General features: G+C 35.7%; 1 protein-coding gene across 2 annotated transcripts in view; it reads right to left on the bottom strand.

The window, feature by feature from the left end:
* Window positions 1-4,387: 4,387 nt before the first annotated feature.
* Window positions 4,388-27,533, bottom strand: part of LOC136027428 (tyrosine-protein phosphatase non-receptor type 21-like) — a 76,271-nt gene continuing 53,125 nt past the window's right edge. For both annotated transcript variants that reach the window (XM_065704696.1, XM_065704697.1), the window contains exons 13-17: window positions 23,061-23,248; window positions 19,374-19,518; window positions 12,074-12,233; window positions 7,146-7,324; window positions 4,388-4,721 (exon numbers count right to left, since the gene is read on the bottom strand). In XM_065704696.1, the coding sequence (XP_065560768.1) occupies window positions 4,593-4,721; window positions 7,146-7,324; window positions 12,074-12,233; window positions 19,374-19,518; window positions 23,061-23,248 (801 nt within the window). In that variant the 3' untranslated portion in view covers window positions 4,388-4,592. The remainder of the gene's footprint in view (window positions 4,722-7,145; window positions 7,325-12,073; window positions 12,234-19,373; window positions 19,519-23,060; window positions 23,249-27,533) is intronic.

The raw sequence follows: 27,533 nt of genomic DNA, 5'->3' as shown, positions 1-27,533 counted from the left end.
ATTTGTATGAATAATACTTACATAACTTGGTAGTCCTTAAGTATGAAGGAGATAGTTCAAGGGCGCATAGAATGGTACATAGAAAGCACTGACCCTTTTGACCACCCCCAAGGAATGTAACTCAACAGCATACTTTTTGGGACTGCGGAAAATCTTGGGGGACTGCGCTTGGGCAGACGCCTGTCTGCTCAATCTCTTTTTTAACCACTTGTGTTGTTTTGTGGCATCTTGATTGTACCTTGATTTTTTTTTGGGGGGGGGGGTGATTAAAGTAGACGACAGTTGAAGAAGAAATAGTTGACGAGCTTGTCAATGGGATAGGAGAAGGAGGGTGGATGTTAAACCACATTAAAAAAAAGTGAGCATTTCTCCTCTCCCATCAAAACGTGAGCAAAATATGGCATAGGCAATATTGATTCCTGAAGCCTGACTATACCATCAATCTACTCAAAAAGACAAAAAACGAGGAAACGCATAAAATAAAGACGAAGGTGCATTTTATTTCAACAGTTGAAAATTAGACACCAAAATATGGCTAAAAGTCACAAGAAAATTAACAACACGTCAAACACCAAACAGTGGTATACTATAATTTTAAACCAACACGCTACTTGGAGATTCAGTATCCGAGTCTTTATTTTTTGGAGGGTGGGGAAGCCCAAAGCCTGATATCTTAAAGATCCCATTGGAGGAAAGTGCTGGGATTTATATTTTATTTATATATCCTTATCCAGACGTGGCCTTAGTGGACGAGTCCCCAGCACCATTTTTCTCAAGGAGTCTAATGCAAGCACTATGATTTGATGTACTTTCAACACAATTCGATATTTTTTCTCTCTTTTTATGAAGTTGTACCGCCCTCCCCTCTTTCCAATTTGTGTTGATAAAAAAAAAAGTGTGAATAGGAATAAATCCGTTTATTAGACAGTGATAATTCACAAATAATACTGGATATTTCGGTCACATGTACAGAGACCGTCATCAACAGAAACACAGCATTCTGATGATGACGGTCACAAAACATGTGACCGAAATATACAGAATTATTTGTGAATTATCACTGTCTAATAAAAGGATTTATACCTTTTTGAACTTTTATTTATCGTCATGGAAATGCAGTGTGGTCTGCGAAATTACCTAATTCCTTTGTTGGTGTGAATCTTCGTCAAAATTTTTGTTGAAGGAAACAATTTTTCTGAAAAATTATTAAAAATTTTTAATTATTAAGATTTATTATTAATTATTATTAATTAATTAATTTTAATTATTTAAAATTTTAATTATAATTTATTAATTATTAAATTATTAAATTTTATTATTATTAAAAATTAATTATTAAAAATTATTAAAAATTAATTATTAAAAATTATTAAAATTTAATAAAATTATTAAAAGCAGATTTTGGCAAAACGGAGGTCATGCTATAATTTTTTTTGTGCATTTTCTATTCTACGTCTGCCACTAAAAAAGGAAAGCTGTGTGGCAAGTGGGGTTCCAGATCTCACCCCCACCCTTATGTTTGGAAACTGTACCCAGCAAATGCCGGCTATGTAAGGATCGCTTCGTTATTTGGAAACCACTCCCTACCCCCGAGCAACTGCCAAGGAAAATTCCCAGGGCACCCCATCTTCCAATCTAATATTATTGATACTAGATAATATATTATTGATTGAAGAGACCTATCAAAATTCATTTACCCCTAATAATATGCCACTGTAAGAGTCATTAACATATTAATAAGAACACTAAAGAACGTAACAGAGCATTTGGCACTGAAAAACTATAAACCAATAAAATAGTTAGACAACAACTAAAAGGTAGTCAAATTAAATCAATTAATGGAACAAAATGGTGTCAATGAAATAAAATACAGGACAGACTATACATCAATCAAAAAAATAATCAAAGTTTTATGGAGATTTTAGATTGACACATACGAAACTACAATGTTTACTTTGTCACACTATGTTTCTTAAGTTATAGAGGCCTTTTTAAACTATTACATCCCCTTTTGTTCAAAATCCCACAATAAAGTCTCAAGACAAAAAGCACAATAATTTTTTCAGTCTAGGCGAAGTGATCCGATGGCAACTAGTCTCCCCCCACCAACCCTAAGGCAGTAAAGCTGATTTTTTTCTCCAGGGGTACTTCAAATGCAAGGGGTGGTGTTATAAAGTTCTGAGGGGGCTAGTTCAATTAGAAATAATGATTTCTTATGTCCTTTTAAGAGACAAACGTGATTGGACGGTATCAATCGCCCCCTTTCCACGCCCTCTTTTTCCCAAATGTATCCAATCAAAATTTTGAGATGGCCATTATGCCCGAAATAGTCAAGAGATGAAGTAATTAAAAAAATATTTTGACGTTTCAACTATTTAACAAAAATAGAGCAGAAGCCGAATGTTTTGAATCCGAAATGTGGTGAAAAACAAAATGCGATTCATTTTTCTTATCCAGAAGCGTGGGGAGGGCTCCAAAACACTCTTGGCTACTCTACTGATAATCTAAAATCTATTTAAAAACAGGTATTATTATTTATTACTAAAGAATTAACGACGCTTCTTGACTACTATGGTCCCTGCGTCGGCCCTGCAGTGCATTCCTGCAGCGTGATTCGATCTCTGGGTCCCGTATTACCAAGCTAAGGTCAAATCCACTGCACCACCACAGGACTTTAAAAACAGGTAACCAATTTTAAGGTCAACGTTTAAATATGATACTAATACTGCTAAAGCCAAATTGGCTGTTTGAAACCCAACACGCAAAATTATGCTTTCGAAGATAGTACAGGTAATGTACAGATAACAGAAACCAGCAAACGGTTTATTTTTCTATTTAAAGATTACCAGTAGGTAAGGACTACAACAAAATAAGTACAGCAACAAGTTCAGTCTACAGCTATATCTGTTATAAAGTAAAAAATAATTTTAGCTGAATAATGTTCCTTCCGTTTTTCCATAAATTCCGACTTTTTTAATTTTGACTTCAAAACACTAATCTAAACTTTAAAAAAACAGCGGGGAATAATATAAACCATCCAAAAATATTGAAAACATATTTTGCAGCATAAAGTGCCTAGCTACATTTTAATCAGATTCTGATTTCAGATATTTTCTTATCAAATTTGAACAAACCAATGTCAGCATCCCAGTGCTTACCAATACTAATTTCATCTAGAGAAAATTTTAACCCTCTCGCGTGGGTACTAAAAATTAATAAACTAATTCTCATTTCGCACCATTGAACAAGCACCATAGAACAAGCACCATTAGATAGTTTAGCAGCACCGTACAACCATGATCAAATCTAGCCACCGCTATAAAAATTATAGCAATTTTTACACTAAAACTTTCTGTTTTGTCACTAACTACAAATAAAAACTTAAAGAAGTAGAGGGTAGTGGTTTTTTTCCTCCCCTTGCCACGAGAGTCAAACTTTCCGATATGTATGTACAGGCTGATTTTTGGTAAAAGTGGAAAGAAGCGGTTTTAGGCTTAGATAGAAAGTTTATAGGTTGGTAAAAAGAGCTTTCAAAAATCGAGTAATAGCCAAATTTCGGTAAAACTGAAAAATAATAGCTGAAAAACACTGAATAACAGCTCAATTTCCCATGTCATTGGTATGAAAGAACATCAGTCTTACTAGAGTTCCATGGATTATTTTCTTGATCACATTCAAAGACACTTATTGGTATATAGCAGGAAATCATCAGCTTGCTGGCAAGCTATATCCCTATGGGTATGTTCTGGGGCAAGTTCATCCCATAAGATAGGAACAAGTAAATATAGGGATAAATATGTCTCAATCAGTGGTTCATTTTAACCAGTTTCGCACAAAAAAGACCTTCCAAAATGTCAAAAATCTAAATCAAGGCACATTTAAGCGTTTAAAAAAAAGAAAGAAAAATGTTTTGTTGTTCATATTTATTATAATCTCAGCTTACTGCTGATATTGGGGATGACGATATTAAAGCAAGAAATGTGTCCTTTTTGGCATGGAGGAACCCATTTCACCTCTTTCACCAAAACAAGTTCTTATCTGAAGAGCAACAATGTGATGCTAAACAATAACTGAATAAAATAGTACTAAGTAAATAGCCAAAGATTTGATTTTGGAACTTGAGCGTGCACTCAATCTCCAAACTGCTGTTTGATAGTTGATCCAACCCTTGGGCTGAATAGTTGGTGGCATCATCTAGACTAATAGTAGGTAAGCACTTAACTCGGCACAAGCACCTAACATCACAAAGATACAAATGGCTGAAAATAGGAGATACACACAAACAAACAAAAAAAACAAAAGAGAGAGAGAGAGAGAGAGAGAGAGAGAGAGAGAGAGAGAGAGAGAGAGAGAGAGAGAGAGAGAGAGAGGGGGAGGGGGGGGAGGGGAGAGAGGAGGGGAGAGAGGAGGGGAGAGAGGAGGGGAGAGAGAAAGAGAGGAGGGAAGAGAGAAAGAAAGGAGGGGAGAGAGAAAGAGAGGAGGGGAAGAGAGAAAGAGAGGAGGGGAGAGAAAAAGAGAGAAAGCAAAAAAAGACAAACAAAAACTAGAATATTAAAATTAAAACCTAACAAGCAGTAGACACAATCTGCCCTTTAAATTAGTCTCGATCCTTTCAAGTAATTGACGAGAGCTTGATAAACCGCCCTGTATTGCCCGAGTGCTGGCACAAAATTCATTCGTTGCTGACGTAAGTGCAGTAGCATCTTTGACACATCCACATCCTGAAATATTTAAAAAAAAAACTACAATTCATTGAATCTATACCCATCTATGAAAAATATTTTGTCTTCTAGCGTTTCGAACAATAAAGCGCCGTCAAAACCAAATTTTATAACTTCGGGTTATCGTTATTTCGGATGAATAACAAAGTCGTTTCTCTTCAAGCACTGAGTAATTAAATATCTATGTATATATGTTTCTCGAATTTTAGGTTACAACAATCAATAATATGCCACTAATATTGGTAGTTCTCTTTTTCCCCATATGATGCGGTTAAAATCCATTGCAAAAGAAATTGAAGCTGGGCAATTTTGGGCAGTGGGAAAGTGACCAAGCTGACAACCTTAATTAATTTTAATTAATTTTTTAATTAATTTTTTTAATTAATTAATTAATTCTTTTAATTAATTAATTTTTTTAATTTTTTAATTAATTCTTTTAATTAATTTTTTTTTGAATTGATAAAATTTTTAGTATAAGCACCCTACCATAGATGGTAGGGTGCTCCAACAAGTAAATTCTACTTCTTTATTTTCACAGGTTATTTTAGGTATATATATCTATTATCTTACATCGTATATCTTATCTTATATGTTATATCTATTATCCATTATCTATGTTATCTATACAAAAATTCCCAGAAAGAAAGTACATGCCGGAGGTAATATTCAGTAGTTAAATGAAATGCACAGGTGTCTCAAAACATGTCGTTTATGACACTAAAAAAAGATAAATAGTCGTATTTTTACTTAATTAATTCAATTGCGCGTCGTTTCAAAAGAGATATCTTTATGTGGAAGACTATTCAATTTCACTTTTACTTATTTCAGAGTGAAGAAATTCAATTTTAGGCTGGCAAAATTTGTTTAAAAGAAATACTGAGTCCTGTTTGAAAGATGTACTATTAAATATCGACTGAATGTACAATTGTAAAATTGGTAATTTTTAACAAATAAAAATATTTTTTTCCAGATACCAACTAGAAGTTTTTTTTTTAAAGCAAATTTCAGTTCTAATTAAATATATCAGCCAGAATTGACAGAGCAAAATTTTTACCTTCTACCAGAGCTTATTAAAAAAAAGAATAATAAAAAAAAAAAATCAATAAAACGCACAATCAAAGATTCCACAAAGACTCCATGGAACGAAAAGCAGGACTTGAGCGACAGCTGGAAGTGTATCCTACATTTTTAAAGCCTCAACTAGAGGGTTAAAATTAAACCGTGAACAAGGTGTGAGAGGGACTCCTATTTAAGGGCCTTAAATTATCAAAATAGTAAAGGCAACATAACTCTCAGATACAGAAATAAGAGACCCAAACACAATTGGGAGAGTCCCATGCAACCGTTCACAAGTGAACGAAGTACATGCAAGGTGACAAACTAAATGGAGATCTAAACTGAGCTTAGCTTTAATATACAGTAGCCATAATTTAGCCGACTATATTCAATTTGAATATACCAGCCAGAACTCACAAAGGCATGCCACCTGACCAAATTTTCCACTTTCTACCAAAGCTTAGCTTTAATATGCAGTAGTTAGAGCTTAGCCAAGTCAGATACGAAAATCATATATTCTCAAATTAAAGACTGAACAACCTGACTCAAAAAGAATTACTGTAGAGACAAAGAGTCTCCCTCTAAGTCTATTTAGTTTAGTTGTAAAAACAAACGACTTCACAAATAAGATATGTCCGGTAGAAGTGACAATTTACAATTCCAAAAACGAGATCAATGCGAATCCTTATCTATTTGGTTGTAATGTTACATATTTAGGCAACATTTAGATGAAAACAGATATTTTTTTCTGAAGGGGGGTGGGACGGGTCAATTGTAGAAAACTTTTTTTTTATAATTTAAAAGAAAATTAATAATTTAATTGATAAAGAAATTTAGAAATGTTTGGGATTTAAGGGGGAGCAGGTCCCAAGGCCCCCGTGATCATGTTTTAGGTTGAAGTGTGTGAGCGCTGTCAGCTTTGAAAATAAAACAAGGGGAATAAAAACTGGAAATAAAGGGAAGATAAATAGCTGGATACCCAAGATTACAAGGATAGTCCCTCATATCAACCAATCTCTTGCAACAAACTATCTCTTAATCTTTTCAATTAACCACAAAGATAGGTTGCATACGTGCCGATCAGCCAAGCCTTTATTGATATGAGCGGTAACAATTTCTCAGGAGAATTTTCCTGGAAAGGAGGGGTCACAAATTGGAAACAAGTATTTTGAAGTTTTTTTTTTCAAATTAAGGGCTATTCGGGGATTTCCGCCACTTTGTCTAAACAGCTGTTGAACTAACAGTATGTTGAAAACAGATAATAAATTAGTGATAGAAGTTGAAAACAGTAAAAGAAAATAACTTTAAAAACGAAAAAACTAAAAGCTAAAGAAAAAAAGGAGGTAAACAGAAGAAACTAGCACTTACTGAGTTAAAGTCAATGGAATGTCGAAGAATGTCAAAGAGTATAAAGACTCCAGCTCTTCCCACACCAGTAGCACACTGCACATATACAGGACGATTCCTATTATACGAATAAACAGGTTTATCGGGAGATTCCGCTACTGTTGCCATCTTTCGAATGGATTCTAGTTCTTCTGATAGGGCTACAGTTGAAGAGTTACAATTAGTGGGAACATAAAAGTATTGTGCATTGTGCGATTAAATAAGTATACGGTATAAGAAGACGATGTTACAGTAAGGGGAGACGAGGATAAGAATATACAGTACCTCAAGATCACCCTACCCAGTCCATTATAATTTTTTTTTAATTTGTGCGGCCAAACTATTTAGGGTTGATTATCAAAGAAGTCTTATCAAACTTCTAGATATTGAATAAGAGATCCTAATAAACGACTAAAAGCCGACAACTACTTTTCGAAAATTTTACAAGAACCATTTAACGTTTCGCGTTTTGTCCCGGGGATAGAGGTATTCAGTTCTTCTTTTTTTTCCAATCAATCTATCAATTCATCCAATCAATATATTTAGATGACCTGAAACAAACATGGGAGATACGACAATGGAACAAATACACACACACACAAAAAACATATTTTTAACATAGAAAATTACATCATCGGGAAATGTCAATTTTTGTTTTTTCGATTAAATGGAGCAGAATTTTCTTTTTGAAGTTCAAGAAACTACATACCCTAAAAATATTCTAATATACCTGCTAGGAAAATGCCTAAAATTATCTTAAAGGAAATATTATTTGAGCAGTTTGGCCGCTTTAGGAGTTTCCTGTTTGTCACCTTCTTTGGCTGAAAATCTCACCGACAAAAGGAACATAAAATTTTACAGTATTGTCAGTCAAGTTTCAAAGTCAAACGACAGCTCAAGATGATATCTAGTCCCCTGTGAGAACTCGCTAACGGGGTCCTTTATTTTTGAGACGGTCAGCCGACGCTGAAGCTCGCAAGATGATTTTTAAGGTACCATGTGATTTTAATAAAAAAAAGAAACTTTTCTTCCCTAAGTGTATAACACTGAAAAAAGAAAAACTACACACTAATAATAAGGTTGAAATGATTGAAATGACCTAGATGTTGTTCAGTATACTTTAACAAACAATAAACATGGCGAACAATAAAGGTGAACAGGAAAAAAAGGTAACGATAAAAACAAAAGATAACAAACAAGAAAGGTAAACAATAAACCTGTTCAAAAAAAGACACAAATAAAATAAAACGTCAATAAAATACAAACAACGATAAATCGGTAGCATTAAAAATAAGGAATATATATATATATATATATATATATATATATATATATATATATATATATATATATATATATATATATATATATATATATATATATATACCCGTGCTAAAAAAAAGCTAATGGAACTCTTTATAATTCAACCCTAGTCATTACCTTTGACAACCGCTTTACTGGAAGGCGAAGTGTATCCTCGATACAGAGCCTGCCATAAGTGCTTTAAGAAATGCTATTGTTGCCCTAGGTGGATATCACACACGCATGAGTTTCCTAGGTACCATTTGCTTCCTTATGGCTGACTCGGGACTTTTGGAAATCCCAAGTCAAGTATACGCGCTTGACACTGTGCGTAGCATGTTACAAGGCACAGCTGTCTCTCGTGCTGTGCGAGGCCATGGTCTGTTGGTGGTAGCCCTTTATGCGAACCTTTTATCATCAGAACTGGATAGCAGAACGTTTGATGGTAATGAAATCTGGACGTAATTGGAATCCTGAGAAAGAACCTGAGAGTTGAACGAAGCGGCAACCTTGAGCTTTATCTACAGTCGTTGTTGGAAATGCTTCCTTACTTTGCTGCTTCCGGACACAATCTTTACACTAAGTCTACTTGGATGTTCGTGCAGTCCATGTTTCAGTTGAGGAAAGACAACTCAGAGCAGTACAGAACGTCACAAAAGTAACTATTCATCCGAATACTGACAACTACTGGGCGGCACTTTCTCCTGATTTGGTGATCGAACAGACGTTAATAAGAAGTATGAAAGCGAGTGGCGGTCTGACGAGAGGTAGAGGCATGGCTGAATTGCAGCGGAAAATTTGGACTTCTGCTATGCCTACTTTGGTTCTCGGTTACGAACGCGTGCAGAGCCTGACTGGCCTCGCGGAGTTGACTGTTGAAAATAAAGCAAAAGCAATATCTTCGAGGAGAGCTAGAGATCTGGCGGACATCGAAAAGATAGTTCGACACATTGAACCCCTAAAACCCTTCAGGCAGGATTCACAGCTGTTGAGCGTGGCTACTGGTGTCCGCGCTACATCATCTGTAAACTCAGACGATGCCAAATCTGTGGGAGAAACCATTCTGAAGGATATGGAAGCGAAAGACATTTACAAATATGTTTTCAGGAAAACTATGGCTGAGAAGTCGTCCGTGGTGATAGATAGCGATATCTATCACTATAGCCGAATATCCCAGCTCTAATCTTGCAACGTCTAGCCGAAGTGGCTAGCACCAGTGGTTCTGACTTGAAAGAGGTTCTGTCGTTCGAGCTCTGTAGTTTTCCATCATCACTCTTTAGTTAGTTCGAGGTGATGAGGACAGTCGATAAAGCCTCTCTAACAAATGCACTGATAAAAATTGAGGGGCTCGATGGTCCAGTGACATTGCCAACCTCTCAGAGAGTCTTCGACGTTGGCTGGCTAGTCCACAAAATCCCGTGGACTGCCGGATCCAGATACTCTGAGGTGGCAGATTCTTACTTAGATAATGTCACAAGACATTTCGGCCAGGCATTGGTAGTTTTTGACTCTTACACTGATGCACCAAAGACAAAAAACTGCATACAACTGAAGAGAACCAAAGGACCGTGTCCAACGATTCAATTCTCTCCTAACATGAAGATTGTCAAAAGTAAAGAGGAATTTCTGATAAATCATAAAAACCAACAACGCTTCATTAACTACTTTCTGAGAGGCTGGCGAACTCAGGATGCAAGTTTCTGCACGCTCAAGATGATGCCGATGTCTTAGTTTTACAAACTGCAGTCAGTTGCACTAAAACTTCGTCGACCACTTTGATTGGGAATGATACCCACCTATTAGTCCTTCTGCTGTACCATGCCAAGCTTGATGCATGTGATATCTTTATGCAGAAAGACACACATGGAAATAACCGAAGAGTGTACGACATAAAAAGGATCAAGAACAAACTAGGAACCGAAGCAGCAGAAAATCTACTCGTTTGCCAGGCAATGTCTGGCTGCGATACAACATCTAGACTTCACGGCGTAGGGAGACCAGCAGTGGTTTCCTTATCACTTAATGAAGGGATTTTTAAAGATGCTTGCAAGACTTTCATGGCACCAGAATCCAACCATCGGGAGATCGCCGAAGCTGGAGAGAAAGCTTTGCTCTGCATCTACAAAGGGCAAAGCAATGAGAAGACCCTGAAGGATGTTCGGGTGCGAGAATTTACAATTCGGGTTGCAAGTGCAAATACTTTTGCTCAGGCAGAGCGGCTTCCGCCGACTTTGGCTGCCGCAAAGTTGGCACCTCTCTTCGTCACGTAATATGTATGTTCCCATAATGACGGATGCTTCACCAGTGCCGGAGAACTTGCTGAAGATGGTGCAATGCCAGTGCACCAGTGGGTGCGAGTCGCTCAGATGCAGCTGCCGTCGGAACGGCTTGCCCAGCAGCTTTGCCTGCGGGGAGTGTAAAGGGGCGTTATGTGCTAACGCTGCAGCGAGACAGGATGAGGATGATAACGAAGACGAGCAAGAAGGAGAATTAGCTTTAGGTTGTGCTTTAAAATCAAAATGTTCTTGTGATAAGTTTACCTGAGTTCTAAATGTTCCTTTTTATAACTGATTGATCTGAAGTTTTGATCTCGATTAAAGAAGTGGTTTTTGAAGATGTTATACTTAGCAACCCTTCATATTAGAGGCCCCTTAGAGGTGAAAATGAGGTAAATAGTTAAAAAAAAACTGCTTTTTGACCTCATATCTGGCAATACGGTACTTTATTTGATATAAAATGATCCTTTAGCCCTAGGAATCCGGAAAGTAATGACCTGCGTACTTTACCCCCTCCCCGCCGTTTTGTGAAGGTCAAAATTGATGCTGGGGTGCGGAAAAATTGATTTCTGATGTCAGGTTCGGATTCATAATACTTGATTTGATAGAAAACGAAGACTTAAACCCAAAAATACGTCCAAATAGAAATTCCAATTTCCCCCCTTCAAGGGGGGGGGGGTCCGGATAGTTGTGCAAGGGAGATTCGGGGGGATTTTTTTATGTGATTAAGCTGATTTTTGTGAAAATTTTGGTGTAAAAAAAATTCTGTTGCAATTTCCCCGAGGTCAAACCGTATTTTTCCTCCACTAATACTGGTAAATAAACACTACCAGTATACAATCAAACCATACTGTGTGCAGCTATACTATCGAATCTTGAATTACTACAATACTTGCCGAAATTTCAATGGCCCAAAAATCAACATTACAAATAGTACATGCTCATTGGTAATAAGCTATCTTAAGTGTTTATATCCAATGCAGCTAAGAGATAACAAAGGTTGAGGGGTTTCAGGGGTCAAGTTGCTTTTGTTGGGCCTGTTATATATTGTTAGTTGTCCTTAATTTACATACTAACGACCTCTTGTTGTTTACGTTTTACTGACGCTTTTTTTGCACAGATTAATTGTTTACCTCTTTCAGAGTACACTGCAAAAGTACAATGAATTTACACTCTATTAAAATTTACACACAATTACACCTCTTCAAATACATTGACTTTAAAAAAGCCATACTAATTTTTTTTTTCATCCAATACAAGAGAAAAATAAGAGAGAGTACTGGGATTCTTTTGTACAAATTAAAGTCAATAACAATTAATTAAAGTCAATACCAATTAGAGATTCTGGACTAGTTGGTAGTCCCCCTTCAGTCCATAGAGTGAAGTGAAGATGCCATATAGTTCTTTGTGCACCCGACTGTATATTTTTTACAGATAGTTGTACAACTTGACAGACCATGCTTGAAAAGGACTTAATTTTTGTTACACGAAACTGAAATGAAAGAGAGTAAATAGAAAACTGTAAAAGGCTTCGTGGTTACACGAATAATAAAAGAGCTATTCTCCTCGTAAACGCAAATTAGTTTTTACTATCATGATAAAGATTTTCTCAAAGGCCATGAAAAGAAATCGCTTGGCGTTAAAGGTTCGTTTGGCCCCAAAGCCCTTAACTTGCGTTCATACTTGATCGCAGGCTATACATAGATACATTGATTTTTATGTGCCTGTCAATAGAGCAGCTCCCATTTCTGTTTTTGCAATTTGAATATAACTTTTCCCGTTTTTGTGTTTTTTAGATTGTCAAAATTTCCTTTATAATTCACTTTTTAGAATTTGAAAGTTCATATCTGATTTCCAATGTTGTTTTTAGGCTATAGCATCAAAAGAAAAAAATATATAAATTTAATTATATAAATGTTGTAATTATTTCATTATAAATCTAATTATATAATTATAAAAGTATATAAATTTTTGCTCCATAAGAGATGTTCTCATAGGTTTCAAATTAGCCATTCAGAACATTATATATATATATATATATATATATATATATATATATATATATATATATATATATATATATATATATATATATATATATATATATATATATATATATATATATTGGAGAATTTGAAATTCAGTTTGAAGGCAGAAATGAGTTACATCACAAATGGGCTAATAGCACTGTATATTTTAAAGAAAATACCCTACAAGTAAATACAAGGCTCGGCATTAGTCCCTAAAAGCTCCTAAGGTTGCGCTTTTTCCCTGAAGTCCCTTGCAAAATTCTTTACTTGGGAACATGGAGCCTCTTTAGATAATATAGCTTCTCGACGAATTCGGTTGCACAGGTCTCTGTTGTGCATGTCGCAGTTCAGAAATAAACAACAAAAAAGAAGGGACTTCGTCTGTGGCGAAAGTTTCTTCTAGCTGTCATAAATATAGGCAGCTAATAGCGGCATAACATTGAACTTTCCACCTAAAGGTTAGTTAATATGCTAATATCTGGTTGCGCGATAAGAGAATTCCATGGATGGAATATATAGATAGAAAAAATCTTGTTCTCAGTGTCCCAACTATGTTTAGGAAAAACAAAGGACAAATTCAAATTTTGCCGCTCCTGGTTAGCTAAAGAAGATACGGATGGCAGAAAGATAAAATATGGTGTCGGGTTGCAGGAAAAACCTAAGCAGTCGCAAAGCCTTTTACACCTTAAATCAGCATGACGAGCACAAGGAAGCAACAATCTACCTCGTGAAAATCTAATAATGATAGATAGTGATAGGCCTAATGTCGATAGAAAGGTATGGTCGCAAATGAATACATTGAAGAGCAAAGTCTTCGAAAGAGCTTTTGAGTATTGGAACGTGTAATATCCATGTTATGCATAACGCGTTCATGGAAGGGCTCCAGGAACTTTCAGAGGAGTCATCCGACTTTGTTGACATCTTGAGGTGTATGTTCCTTGGCTGGCTTGCACTATGCAAGGATTTCCGAGAATACCAGACAATGAAAGGCGTCCCATGCAGCAGTTTCATTCAGCACGTCTCAACAAAGTGCTGACGTTGGATCCTGTTTTTTACCGAGCGATTGATCAGTGGCTGGTATTTTTACGAGTATTTTTTTTTGCATTTCGTGCCTGCAAAGGAAACATTATAGGAACGCCATGTCGTCAGAAAAGTATCTCAAGATTGTAAGCTGCCTAAGAAAAGAAAGACATGCTTGGAGAACTCAAAGTCTTACATTCATCGCCTGAGCTTTATACGGAATTCACAACACCGTTTCAGAAGAACGAATCAATTACGTACGCTCTTCCTGCAAAGATGAAAAGCTTATCTCTCACTGTTTTGGCGAGACATCTGGGCTTTTGTTTGACAAAATTAAATTTTGTGACTTTCATAGTAGGAAAATCAGACAAAACTGATAAGGTAGAAAAAAACTAACTTGATAAAGTGCTTTCAGCCAAAAAAAAAAAAAAAAAGGGAAATACCTTAAACGACACAGATCAAAAGATTCCAGCTTAGCTTCAGAGAGGGAAGCTTACCCAAAACTCCAAGAAAGTTTGCCTGCTTCATCCGCTTTCATCATCAAAATAGAGCCCAATCACAAATTTTTCTTTCTTCTTTTTTCTTCATTTACTTGCAAAATTAAAAAAAAATGCACATAAAAAAGACCAACTTAGAAAAATTTACGAAAAAAAATTGCTAGCTATGTTTGTGAGAACCTTTACTTCTTCTTTCATTTCCTCAACGGCGTTTATATGACATGGGACTTTCTTTCGTATAGGCTTCTTGGCATAGTCTCCGTTGTTTTAGCTTTTGCTTGCTCCTTTTCAAGTTGATTTGGTGCAGCCTCTAGCATAACTTTGGCTAGGCCTCTTTCAGTATCGTATTAATTCTTAATTCTAGAGTCTCCCATTAGCCTCCTGAACTAGCTTCTCTAGAGCTTTGGATTATCACGACCGTATTTCTTTTTCTCAAGAATACTCTTTTTGAGCTCTAGCAGTTTAACTTTTTCGCCCGCTAAAATTTTCCCCTCTTGGTCATTCTTAAGCCTCTCCTTTTCTGCTAGTCGTTTTCCATGCTCTTCCCTTTTTTTCTGAGGGGGGAATAGGAATTTATTAAATTCAACTTAAAAATACAAAGCCCTTGCTTTCTTTACTTTCTCGCCTCTAAATATGCTTTGTAGCTAGCACTGGTGCCACGGGCTAGTTGAACGCATAATCATTCTGGTGTTGAGGTTATTAGATCCCATGGAGGCTTTGTCTTCGGTAAGCACTCTTGCCAACTTTGAAAACGCTCTTACCACCTCTGCGTTGCTATGTTAAAGACCGAGGCGACATTCTAATACCTTGGCGACAGTAAGATTTTTAATTAAGTCTTCAATTTCATGAGTAAAAAAAAAAAGGTTCTGGAACTGGTCGTTTGGAGTACTTTCAGTAGCAGGAAAAGGAACATCGTCAAACTGTAAAAACCTGTACTCACTGCGCAGTCTCTCAACAGGAAGACAAAACGTCATAAATGCAGCATCTTCGCTATATCATTCACACTTCTCGCTAGTTTTCTGTTCCCTTGCGTGATAGAAACCTAAGGTGCATCGTCCTATTTTGCTATAATCTTTCAAAATTTCACCTACTCGGGCACCACCTTCCACACCTTCAAGACACAGGGACTAGTTCATTTAATAAAAAACACTCTTTTTAAGCACATTATTTCTTTTCAACTTGTCTAGAACTCCTGGCTTCATACGTCTTTCCATCAAATCAAAATTAGTACAAGGCGACCAATCTCGTCAAACATCGTACGAATTACATTTTTTCAGTCAGAAATGTACCAGTGAAACCCGTGACGACTTTGGCAAATGAGACGACGAATAGGAGAAGAGGTCATGTCTGCAAATCTTTTAGAATGTCCAATATTTTTTTTTGTAGCCACTCAAATTCGTTATGAATTTTAAATGGGGATGGAGGTACTTCAAAAGGCATATTTGGCGCGTTTTAACTATTCGAGAACACGTATGGCAGCATCAACTAGGGTCAAACACGGAGATTCAACGTGCTTTAGAAATCTGTGTCTAAGCAAGCCGAATTCTGTCGGAATTTTCTTACAGTCCTCAACTTTAGACGGCTATCCACTGAAGAAGCAGTAGATGCGGATCACCAAGTCAGCAAACATAGGGTCCTGAACTACTAGCCCCTAAAAAAAGGCTTTGTAAATTATATTTAATTTAATTTATTTTTCACCCACACGACACATAAAGTAAGTATGGTGGAGTAAGAATAAATATAAAAAAAAACAAAGAGAACAACAAATGCACGCACAAAATCAACGAAAAAAACGGATAAGACGGTGGTGAGGGGATAGTCGCGCAAAAGCTGTACTGGAGAGTTTTCTGTGAAGAATTTCCAAGTTAAAGTTATATCAGGAACTGAGAATTTTCTAACAAGAGTCCGATTTTTTGTCCAGGTGGAATATACAGAAGAAATTTGCAAAATTTAAAATAATTTATCCGAATTCTTTTTAAATTACCATTATTAAGAAGGGCGAAAAGACCTGAAGCATAAAGGACAGAATTATCACATAAAGTAGAATAAAGTTTGGCCAGCGCACGTCTATTATACTTCTCTTTGTTTGCAACAATCTTTGCATAACCAGTCTGAATCTTTTTACTTATATCACAAACAGTACGCTGACGTAAGCTCGAAAGATTGCTAGTAATAGAGATACCAAGCCAGCGAATACAATCAACAAGAGGGATAGTGAAGTTATTACTGCGAAGGGGAGTAGCAGCAGTACAGTTATAGGTAACAAACTCACACTTATCTGTATTAAGTGAAAGGCGAATATCAAAGAAAGCATCAGAAACTATAGAGACCATTTAGGAAAAACCCTATTCGGAACGGCTAATCAGAAGTAAGTCGTCAGCATACAAAAAATAAGAAACACCCGCAAGACCAGGAGGGTATGTACCTGACTTAGACAGCACACTAGAAATACAAATCTTAAAAAGCGTAGGGGACAGAACACCGCCCTGCCTAACTCCTCTTCGTACCGTTATAATAGTGTCTGGTGCAGATCTTAATTGAAGAAAAGAATTTGAATACCAAAACCTAAGAAGCATTATAACAGAGAGATTGACACCAAAATTATACCGAGAAAAAAGGAGCTGACTATGGACCACACTATCAAACGCTTTCGAAAGATCCAATGCACAAATCTAAAGACCATTTCCCTTGGAAGAATTATCAGCGAATAAAGAAGACAGAATCTCATGCTCATGCTGGCAACCCACCCCATGCCGAAAACCAAATTGGTTCTCACCCTCATTAATATTTTTAGTCATAAAAGGTAGAAGGATATACTCAAAAACCTTGCTAATATTATAAGAGACAGAAATAGGTCAATAACAGGAACAATCAGTCGGTGACTTTCCCCTTTTTAAAATTGACGAAACAGTGCCACACACAGATCTCTCAAGTACACCTGAAGTACATATACACATCTGAAAAAGAAGCTGAAAGTGACATATAAGGGGGGGGGGGGGTGCGGTCAATCGGCATATGCATCTTAGAAATACCATCCTAATCCATTGAATCAGATTTTAAACTTTTCACCGCATCAATTACGGAAGAAAAAGATATGGGCCATATGGCGTTGCGAAAGCGTTGTACTAAAGAAGGGGGTAAGAAGGCGAGTATATACAGAATGCACTGAATAGTTAATCACCGAAAAAATCGAAGAATAATGTTTACACCAAGCTAAAGATGGAAGGCAATTACTTGTCATAGTATCATCATTTAACTTGTCAGAATTGATCACTTTTCGCCAATCTTTTTTATTCAAAGGGAAGTCCATACCGCGGTAACGTGCCGACCTCAGATAAGGTTTATATTTAGTTTTAGTTTTACGTTTGATATCAGCTACACATCCAAAACTTGGCCGACCACATTCATTCCATATCTGGAGCCATAGTTTCGCTTTATTTTTTATCGACTTTCAACAACGTTCCATTGACCAGATATATAATTCACCAATATCTTCCACTAAACGTTTACGAAAGTGGGGATTCAGGTCTTCTGTTACCATACAGCTAATTTCAGCTCTGTTAGGGCTGAAGTTTTTTGACCTGTCATGTGACGCGATCATTGATCAAAATAGCCCATTAATCCTATTGCAAGACAGGGCTGACATATCTGAGATAGCGTTCTTAATAGTCCATAAAATATCTGCTTAAGGCTAGAACTGGTGTTAGAAATAATCTTCACTGGCTTGTTCTACTCGTGAGCCACAGGACATTTCAATCCGCGGCAAGTTTGAGCTCAGTCTTATTTCCTCATATCCTTCATGCTATGCGCCTTCAGAGTGTCGTAAAAGCGATTGCCATCCATCAGCATAGCTGAGGGTTTTTATCACAAATTTTCTAGAAAGCAAGCTCAGCATTAGATTTTACTTCAGCACAACAAACAGAAATTAGCTTGCCAGTTGCATTTCTTGCAGACTGCCAAGAATAGCAGAAGAAAAATCTTCCCATAGCCGAAATTTATGCAGTTATAAAAAACAAAACAAGCCTTAAAATAGAAAGAAAACGCAGAAGAATTTCGACTGGAGAAGCAGACTTGAAAAAAGGAGCCCAACTTCATTATAATCAAGGTCCTAATTCTTACCTAGTGAATTTTAGCAAAAAAAAAATCAGGTAGAATAAAAATAGGTGAACTCGGAAACCATAGATAGAACAACATCAGTCAGAAGTAAGGAAAAGCAAGAAAGAAAGAAGGAAAAAAAGATCATCAATCCTGGTAGGCCTGGTTAATAGTGCGAACCAATATGAATTTGAAAATGGATTTGCACACCATTCTTGACCAAAAACATAGATTTTAGGTCCGTTTGCAGTAGAGTGCCCTAAATAAAGAAAAATCTGACTATTTTTGTAGAAAATCTAAATTAACGGCAACACTGCCAGGGTGATCATAAAATCCAAATTTTTGTGTCTGATACAAAATATCTCATTGTTTCAGATTTTAAAATCCTTAAAAAAATTTGTCGCATAGCGAAGTTATTCCTAGGAAAGACCCCTACATCAACATAGCAATGAGACGTAAGTTAAAACCTGTTCCATAGCAGGAGCTGGCTAAACCTTTGATGACCAATAATTTGATCGAAAGATTCAACAAAATGGAGGGGGCAACCCATTTAAATATTCTTCTATAATGTCCAGTATTTCATGATCAAATACAGACTTAGACAAGACCAAGATTAAAGCTTATCACCAACGAGGTTGACGGTTTTAAGTAAAACTGTGAGGCGAGATTAGGGTCTTTCAATTTGATCCAGATGGGTTCAACCATTGCTTATATTAGTCCCAAATTCTTTAGGGTGGGCCCGAATTACAGAAAAGAGAATTGGGTTTACTTCTCTCCAAAAATTAACATCGACACATACACGAACGTAAACACAAAATTAAAATCGTTAACTTTTGTTAACGTTAGTGTTCGTGGAGATTTGAGAGAATACATCTTCATTTCAGAGAAATTCGGAAAAATCCCGTAAAATTCCGGGTAAGTGAAAGCACTAAACTAAACCCATTATACACTTGCAAATCTTCCATTAAAGTTCATCAAATTTAGACCTACATCACCAAAGTCCATGGTTCCCATATCGATCATAGGCCAATATTGAGTGCACGTCTCCTTGGCTACTGTTCCAAGACTAGATGAGCTTGTCTGATTTGATGCTGTGTGTTGATTTCTGCCACTGCTACTCCGCCCAAAGGAAAACCTAATAATGAAAAAAACAAATTATAAGAAAATTAGTCATTCGGTAAACTAAAATTAATAATTGAAACTTATGCTTGATCTTCTAGATCAGTGATTCTCAAATTTTTTTTTTTACCCATGGACCCCTTTTCCCTTCTTTTTATCCTGGTGGATCCCTTCATAGCTGTTGGACATAAGAACAATTTTCTATTCTTCACCAATATAAATTTTAAGGTTTAAATTATCAAAGAAATAGTTTACGATTAAGCTTTATTTTTAAATGTAAACTAATTTAATACAAATAAAATGTTCTACTATAATAATAATAATAATAATAATAATAATTATTATTATTACTATTATTGTGATAATAACTACAATATTACAATGTTTCTTCCAAGGGCAAGCAACACAAGCTCATGGAGAGTAGAGCTCCTCAGGCAGTTTAATTCCCTCCAACATTATGTAAACTGGATAAAAAAGGAGTTGAAATTAAATGTGTGATTAAAAAAAAAAGGAAAAGGCATGTTTATTCAATGAAATCCCTGTGGTTAATTCTTCTCGGCGAGTTGATTTATATTTGGTTCTATTGATGTTAATGATAGTCAAAGGTCCCTTCAACAAGATAAGATGTAGGAAAAGCAATAACGTAGTTTATGCCAGAGCATTGGGTACTTTGTAGCAACATCATTTGCTTTCCATATATTGCACTTGGCGATCTTTGAATTTTGCATGCATTATTTCATCACTTTGTATTTTGTTGAGGGGCTCTTGCAAAGACATGTCTATTTCGGCAACATTAACTTCGAAAGGAATTAAAACCCAAATCGGTATTTCCATTCCGAGTAGGTCGCCAACCCGAGTTTGCATATCTTCTTGTATATTTTCCAAATATCCAACATATAATGCAAGATCTTCATCTTACAAATCACTGTTAATACAGGCCAAACAAGGAAACTGTGCAAATGCATGACGCCTGATATTATTCTTATACAGCTGTAGTTTCCTTCGAAAAGCAGTAATAGCACTTTTACTAGATATCAGATCAGAATTGTTTTCTTGGAGCTGTTTATTAAGTGAATTAAATTTTTCAAATATATCTGATAAGTAAAACACATCACATTTATTTGCAAGCAGTTTTGCTCCAAGTTGTGTGTCAGCAAGAAAGGAAACAATAGAATCCCAAAGTGCAATGAAACGCTTAAGACAATTCCCCTTTGATAGCCATCTCACCTCTGTATGTAATACAAGCCGCCCAAACTTTTCTCAATTTTGCTTACCGAATTCACGAAAAAGGTGGTCTCGGAGAGAATTTGATTTAACATGGTTAACTACTTTCATTACAACAGTAAGGGCATCATGCAGACGTGCACTCATTTTCTTTGCAACTAAGTGTTGAGGGTGTATTACACAGTGAACACAATATAAAGTGAACAGTAAATTACAGTAAAAAATAAATTCTTAAAAATAAAGAGTGTTATGAGCTGGTTTTCTTCATGGACCCCCAAAATATCATTGTGGATCCCGGTTGAGAAATACTGTTCTAGATGAAATAAAAAGTGGTTTCCAAATTTAATATGAAAGGCAGAACGTTGTTCTTATTCATAGGAACTAAACTTATTTACTATTTAATTATTTATTCAATAAAACAATTTAAATGGACCGTAACACGATATCACAAATGGACCGTTATTTTTAAAATTTTAACCTGAAGAGATAGAACAACAAGGTGAAAAGAATACCCATATTTAACACAACTTCTACAAAGAGTCAAAACCGAAAGAAATAAAAAGACGAAAGAGAGAGAGAGAGAGAGAGAGAGAGAGAGAGGGAGAGAGAGAGAGAGAGAGAGAGAGAGAGAGAGAGAAAAAGAGAGAGAGAGAGAGAGAGAACAGCAAGAAAATTATTCATCAAATAGACCTTTATAGCAATTATTTTCAAAATTTAAAATTATATACACCAGACAAGAAAACCACCAACCAACCGTTTACATCTTTTTCGTTTTGACAATTTCAACAACAATTTCGTAAGTAGAAAATAAAATTATGTACGGCATTTATTGATGAAAATTGGATCACAGCAGCTATTATTTGGGCTTAAAAAAGCACCTCTTGGTAAATTATATTTTTAGACGGAACTGATATATATATATATATATATATATATATATATATATATATATATATATATATATATATATATATATATATATATATATATATATATATATATATATATATATATATATATATATATATATATATATATATATATATATATATATATATATATATATATATATATATATATATATATATATATATATATATATATATATATATATATATATATATATATATATATATATATATATATATATATATATATATATATATATATATATATATATATATATATATATATATATATATATATATATATATATATAACAAAAACATTACTGTACGTAATTCTACGGAGAAATAATATTTGAGTTAGGTTAAAGAACAGCAATTCAAAACAACCCCTTTGATCTTGTGAGGTAATTTCTGACCCAACGGTGTAAATGTTATTTTGTGTTTAAAAAATAAAAAGTTTCTTCCATATTTTTATCATTTCTTTCGTATTGAATGAGCCTAAAAAAGTCAATTAAATTTGAGTGCTTCTAGGAATGACATACTTCGTGTGCTATTTTGAGGTGACACTTCTGGAGTCCTAATAAAAAATAAGCTGTTTAAAAAAAAAATTAAAAAAAAATGTCAACTATTATCACCTAGTCAAGAATGAAGAAAATTTTTAATCTATATAGTTTGTCTTCATTGGTCAATAGAATCTTCAAATTATTATTATGTATTATGAAGATGGTAATATAGCCAATGAACTTACGGATTACGCATGGACTACTACAACTACTGACAACTCAGCACATCACTAAGCCCCTAGCGATCAACATAATTAAGCATGCATATCCTCCTTTCAGAGCCCACTCTCTACTCGCTTCCATGAGGCTCCAACTCGCATAATCAGACTTAAGCCTAACTGTGCCGAGAAAAACAATAGTTGACGATATATTATCATTAATTGATAAATGTAGCTTAACCATCTAGAATCCTCTTTCATTTGGGAACTAGACAATGGGATTAAGCCATTTTTTTTGGTATAGCCAATTGTTGGATATAGCTTATACAAACGTTACACCAGAGCGCAATGTAGTAACAAGGCACTATCGAAACGTGGGCGCTTCAAAATAAGGCAGATATACTGTATGTTTTCCAGATGAATCTTCTAAGCGTAATCTTGGAAAATCGTTGAAAAGAACGTGTAACGAACAATAGGCTGCAAGAAAAATATGGTTCTATCCTACTTCCTATGGCTAAAATGAAAGAAAATTTATAAAACGTTATACCGGAATAAAACAAAATGCTATATGTGTAACGTTTATAAAAGGTATAAAACATAATACCAGAATAAAACAAAATGCTTTATAGCATTTTGTTTTATTTTGGTATAATGTTCTAAAAATTCGAAGTATTCTTTCTTAAAAACAAAACCATTCATTCTTACCTGTTTAAAAGTACTGATGGTAGGTTTTGTGGTGGAATTTTGACGTTAGTATTTTGCTGCTCTATTTCACACAAAAGAATGACGATTCTCACATCAGATTCCCAAATTGACTGCCAAAACGCACTGACTGTATCAAATAAAGGTGCTTGTGCTGCTATATAAAACTTTTGAAGACCTCCTATTGAACCCTAAAATAGAATCAAGTAAAACAAAGGCAAAGGACATTAATATACAGAATGCAAGAAAGAAAAAAATGAGAGGAAGAAAAAACCAAAAAGAAAATCACTAAAAAACGCAAAAATTATGGTTGTGCCTTCCAGTGAAGCTAGAAGCGTGGAATTTTGATATGAATAAAAAAGGCAAAGTTTAAGAATATGGCGTTGGACTTTACAGTCCCTAACGGTGGTGTTGATCTCTGCTTCATGGCCCTTCAGCCAGGAAGTGCAATGGGGGATTAGGAGCAAGCCAACCTGTTCTTTAGCATACCACTCCTGTTTACATTCCCCAAATTTCTCCAGGAGCCCATTTAGAATTGGGTCGACTCTACCTGAGCTTACAGAATCACGCCACTGGCCCCCGTAACCAAATAAACAGCTACACCAGGAATCAAAACCCCGTCCTCAAGGACAAAGATTTGAAGTCTAGCGTGCTAACCATTTGGCTAGGACATGAATGACTTACATATTTTGGAATCATAAAAAAAAAGTAAGAAAATAAATATAAAAAAAATGACATTTGTATAAGTATTTTCATGTGTTTCCTTGAGGAACTAAAAGAGCAAAATTTTAAAGGAAGGAAAAATATACTCTGTTTAGTAAAGTCAATAGATACGTACATGTATCTTTGAGAACTCATTTCAAATTCTGAAATTTTGGTGTAAATAAAGTGAGATGTTTAGAATAAAAGAAAAATCAACGACATAGAGCTGAGAACCTGGAAGAAACGAGAAGGCACGAAACTGGCAGGAAAGGAAAATCGAAATAAACAAAAAAAGAGGCCCGGTACTGTCCAGAATTCGCGGATATAGCAACATAAGTAGATAGAACTGTCTCTGAACAGAACTTTTCAGAAACGCTTTTCGGTAACTAAATATTCCCTAGATAGTGGAGTCAATCGAAATTTCAGAGATCTCAACGCGAGCAAGCCAAAAACTATCTGCTTAGAATGATAGTACCGGAAAATACCAAACATTTAAAGCATATGACCTTAAAAAGATACTCTCCGACGGAGATGTACGCAGAAAGGGGGAGGGGGAGTATCGAGATCTTCCTTTCCTCAAAATATTGGATACTACCGCTACTACTACTAATAACTCACCGCAGCACCAAGTCGCCTGAGGCCACCACAGCTACGCAAGCTCCTCCTCCATCCCAATCTATTCAAAGCCTTCCTCTTTGCACCCTCCCAGGAAATTCCCATTTTCTTTAAATCTTTCTTTATAACATCCTCCCACCCCAACCGTGAAACAACCTGTTTTCCATTTAGCCCAACACGGTTGGCCAAAAAGGACTATCTTTGGTGATCTGTCATCCTTCATCCGCAGAACATGCCCTAGCCATCACAACCGTTCCCTCATTATAGCCCTAGAAAGCGAGCTTGAACAACACTTTTCGTATAGCCTGTTTGAAATACAGTCAGTCAGCGGGTACCCAGAACAATCCAGAGGCAACTTCTCAGGAAAAAATTTAGCAAATCTTCACTCGCTTTCTGGAGGGCCCATACTTCAAAGACATATTTGACCACTGTTATCACTGTAGCTTCCAATATTTTAATCATGGCATGGGCACCCGGAGGGGGGTAGAGAATGACCCCTCATGGAAATTCGGAACTATAAAGTGATCATAAGGAAACCAATGGAAAAAGAGTAGAATAGGGAAAGACCATGGCAAAAATACGTGTTGCCCCATTGTTAGCTGCCTACCGATAGATTTTGACCCTTAATAAGGAAAATATAAGTTCTAATTTGTGACTGATTGCCCCTTTCCAGTTTTCCCCAAAAATTTTTTTCTATGTGATTTAGTTGGAGTAACAAAAAAAAAAAAAAAAAATCATATTCTTCACAGTAATGAATGGTGAGTAAATAACGATCCTTGTTAATAACGAATGTATAAGAGCCTAACTATTGATAACATTAAATCAAATAATTAGATTTTTATGGTGATCCTAAATATGTATTTCTTTATTAGTAGTAATTCGTACACAGGGAAGTTCGTATAATTATAGTAAACACAAGGAAAACAACTTAAAAAGGGGCAATTTCGGTAAAAAATACGCCGTCAACATTAGCTGCCATTGCAAGAGTACCAATGAGCTGATATATGAAGCGACTATATCAGAAATGTTGCCCCTGAACGGGTTTCTGGAAATTTCTGTACTTTCTCCCTGAACGGATACGCCTTTTGTGTTTATTATGCTTCATTTTTTTCCAGGGGTGATCGTATTTATCTAGTTGTCACTTTGAAAAAGATTTGATTTTTTATAGTTATTAAGTATAAAGGTGTCAAATATATTGTTTTTGTGTTTAAATTAATAATATTGAATTACAAATCTTTATTTGATCTTCTTAATATTAGTTTCCATGTTTTATTTTGAACAAACTACTTTGATAATTTGTTACTTTTTATGAACACTGAGTCTAACGGTATTAAATATTTTGGTGTTTCTTAACCAAGTTCAAAACTTTCGATATAGTTGAAAAAATATCCGTTCACCGCTTCGACATTGCTCAACAGAACTGAATGCTGGAAGTTTATATATTAGTTTTTGTATGTAGGTTACTGTTTTGTGTAGTTCTTGTAATTACATACTTTTTTCATTTTTATATACTTTTACTTTCATTGACATACTTTTTCCACTGCCTTTAGGAAAATGTTTGTCTCTAAGCTTCATTCAATAAAAAACAAGAGCTAAGAGCTCATATGGCACTTGTGACAAGGCAAGAAGAGCTAAGAGCCAAGAGATCATATGGTTTGAGCTCTAGCAAAATTCTATGAATCAACAGATTGATTTAAAAGGAAAATAAAGAGGCTTAATGCTGGTCTGGATTTAAAATAAGAGCTCTGAGTCACGATGTCCTTCTAAATATCAAAATTCATTAAGATCCGATCACCCACTCGTATGTTATAAATACCTAATTTTTTCTAATTTTTCCTCTCCCTTTAGCCCCCTATATGGTCGAATCTTGGAAAACGACTTTATCAAGTCAATTTGTGCAGCTCCCTGACACTCCCACCAATTTCCATCGTCCTAGCACGTCCAGAAGCCCTAAACTCGCCAAAGCACTGAACCCCTCTCCCAACTCCCCCAAAGAGAGCGAATCCAGTACGGTTAAGTCAATCACGTATCTATGACATTTGCTTATTCTATCCACCAAGCTTCATCCCGATTCCTCCACTCCAAGTGTTTTCCAATCTTTCCCCCTCCAACACCCCCCAATGTCAAAAGATCTGGTCGGGATTTGAAATAAGAGCTCTGAGACATGAATTCCTTCTAAATATCAAATTTCATTAAGATCCGATCACTTATTCGTAAAATAAAAATACCCCAATTTTCACGTTTTCCAAGAATTCCGGTTTCCCCCTCCAACTCCCCCCAATGTCACAGGATCTGGTCGGAATTCAAAATTAGAACTTTAAAGCCCAAGACCATTCTAAATATCAAATTTCATTAAGATCTGGTCACCTTTTCGTAAATTAAAATACCTCAATTTTCAAAATTACCCCCCCCCCCAACTACACCAAAGAGAGCAGATCCGGTCCGATTATGTCAGTCACGTGTCTTAGACTGGTTCTTATTCTTCCCATCCAGTTTCATCCTGATCTCACCGCTTTAAGTATTTTCTAAGATTTCCAGTTCCCCTCAACTGCCCCCGCCCAATTACGCTGGATCCGGTTGAGATTTAAAATAAGAGATCTGAGTCACGAGGTCCTTCTAAATATGAAGTTTTATGAAGATCCGATCACTCCTTCGTAAGTTAAAAATACTTAATTTTTTTCAAATTTTTCAGAATTAACCCCCCCCCCAAATAGAGTGGATCCGTTCCAATTATGTAAATCACGTATCTAAGACTTCTGCTTATTTTACCCCACCCCAAACTCCTCCCAATGTCACCAGATCCGGTCGGGACTTAACATAAGAGCTTTGAGACATGATACTCTTCTAAATATCAAATTTCACTGAGATCCGATCACCCGTTCGTAAGTTAAAAATACCTCATTTTTTCTAATTTTTCAGAATTAACCCCCCCTCCCCCAACTACCCCAAAGAGAGCGGATCCGCTCCGGTTATGTCAATCATGTATCTAGGACTTGTACTTATTTTTCCCACCAAGTTTCATCCCGATCCCTCCACTCTAAGTGTTTTCCAAGTTTTAGGTTTCCCCCTCCCAACTCTCCCCCCAATGTCACCAGATCTGTTCAGGATTTAAAATAAGAGCTCTGAGACACGATATTCTTCTAAATATCAAATTTCATT

Source organism: Artemia franciscana, chromosome 5 (genome assembly GCF_032884065.1).
Source record: "Artemia franciscana chromosome 5, ASM3288406v1, whole genome shotgun sequence".
Lineage (NCBI taxonomy): Eukaryota > Metazoa > Arthropoda > Branchiopoda > Anostraca > Artemiidae > Artemia > Artemia franciscana.
Note: the sequence above shows the minus strand (reverse complement) of the source record. Positions and strands in the feature narration are given on the sequence as shown.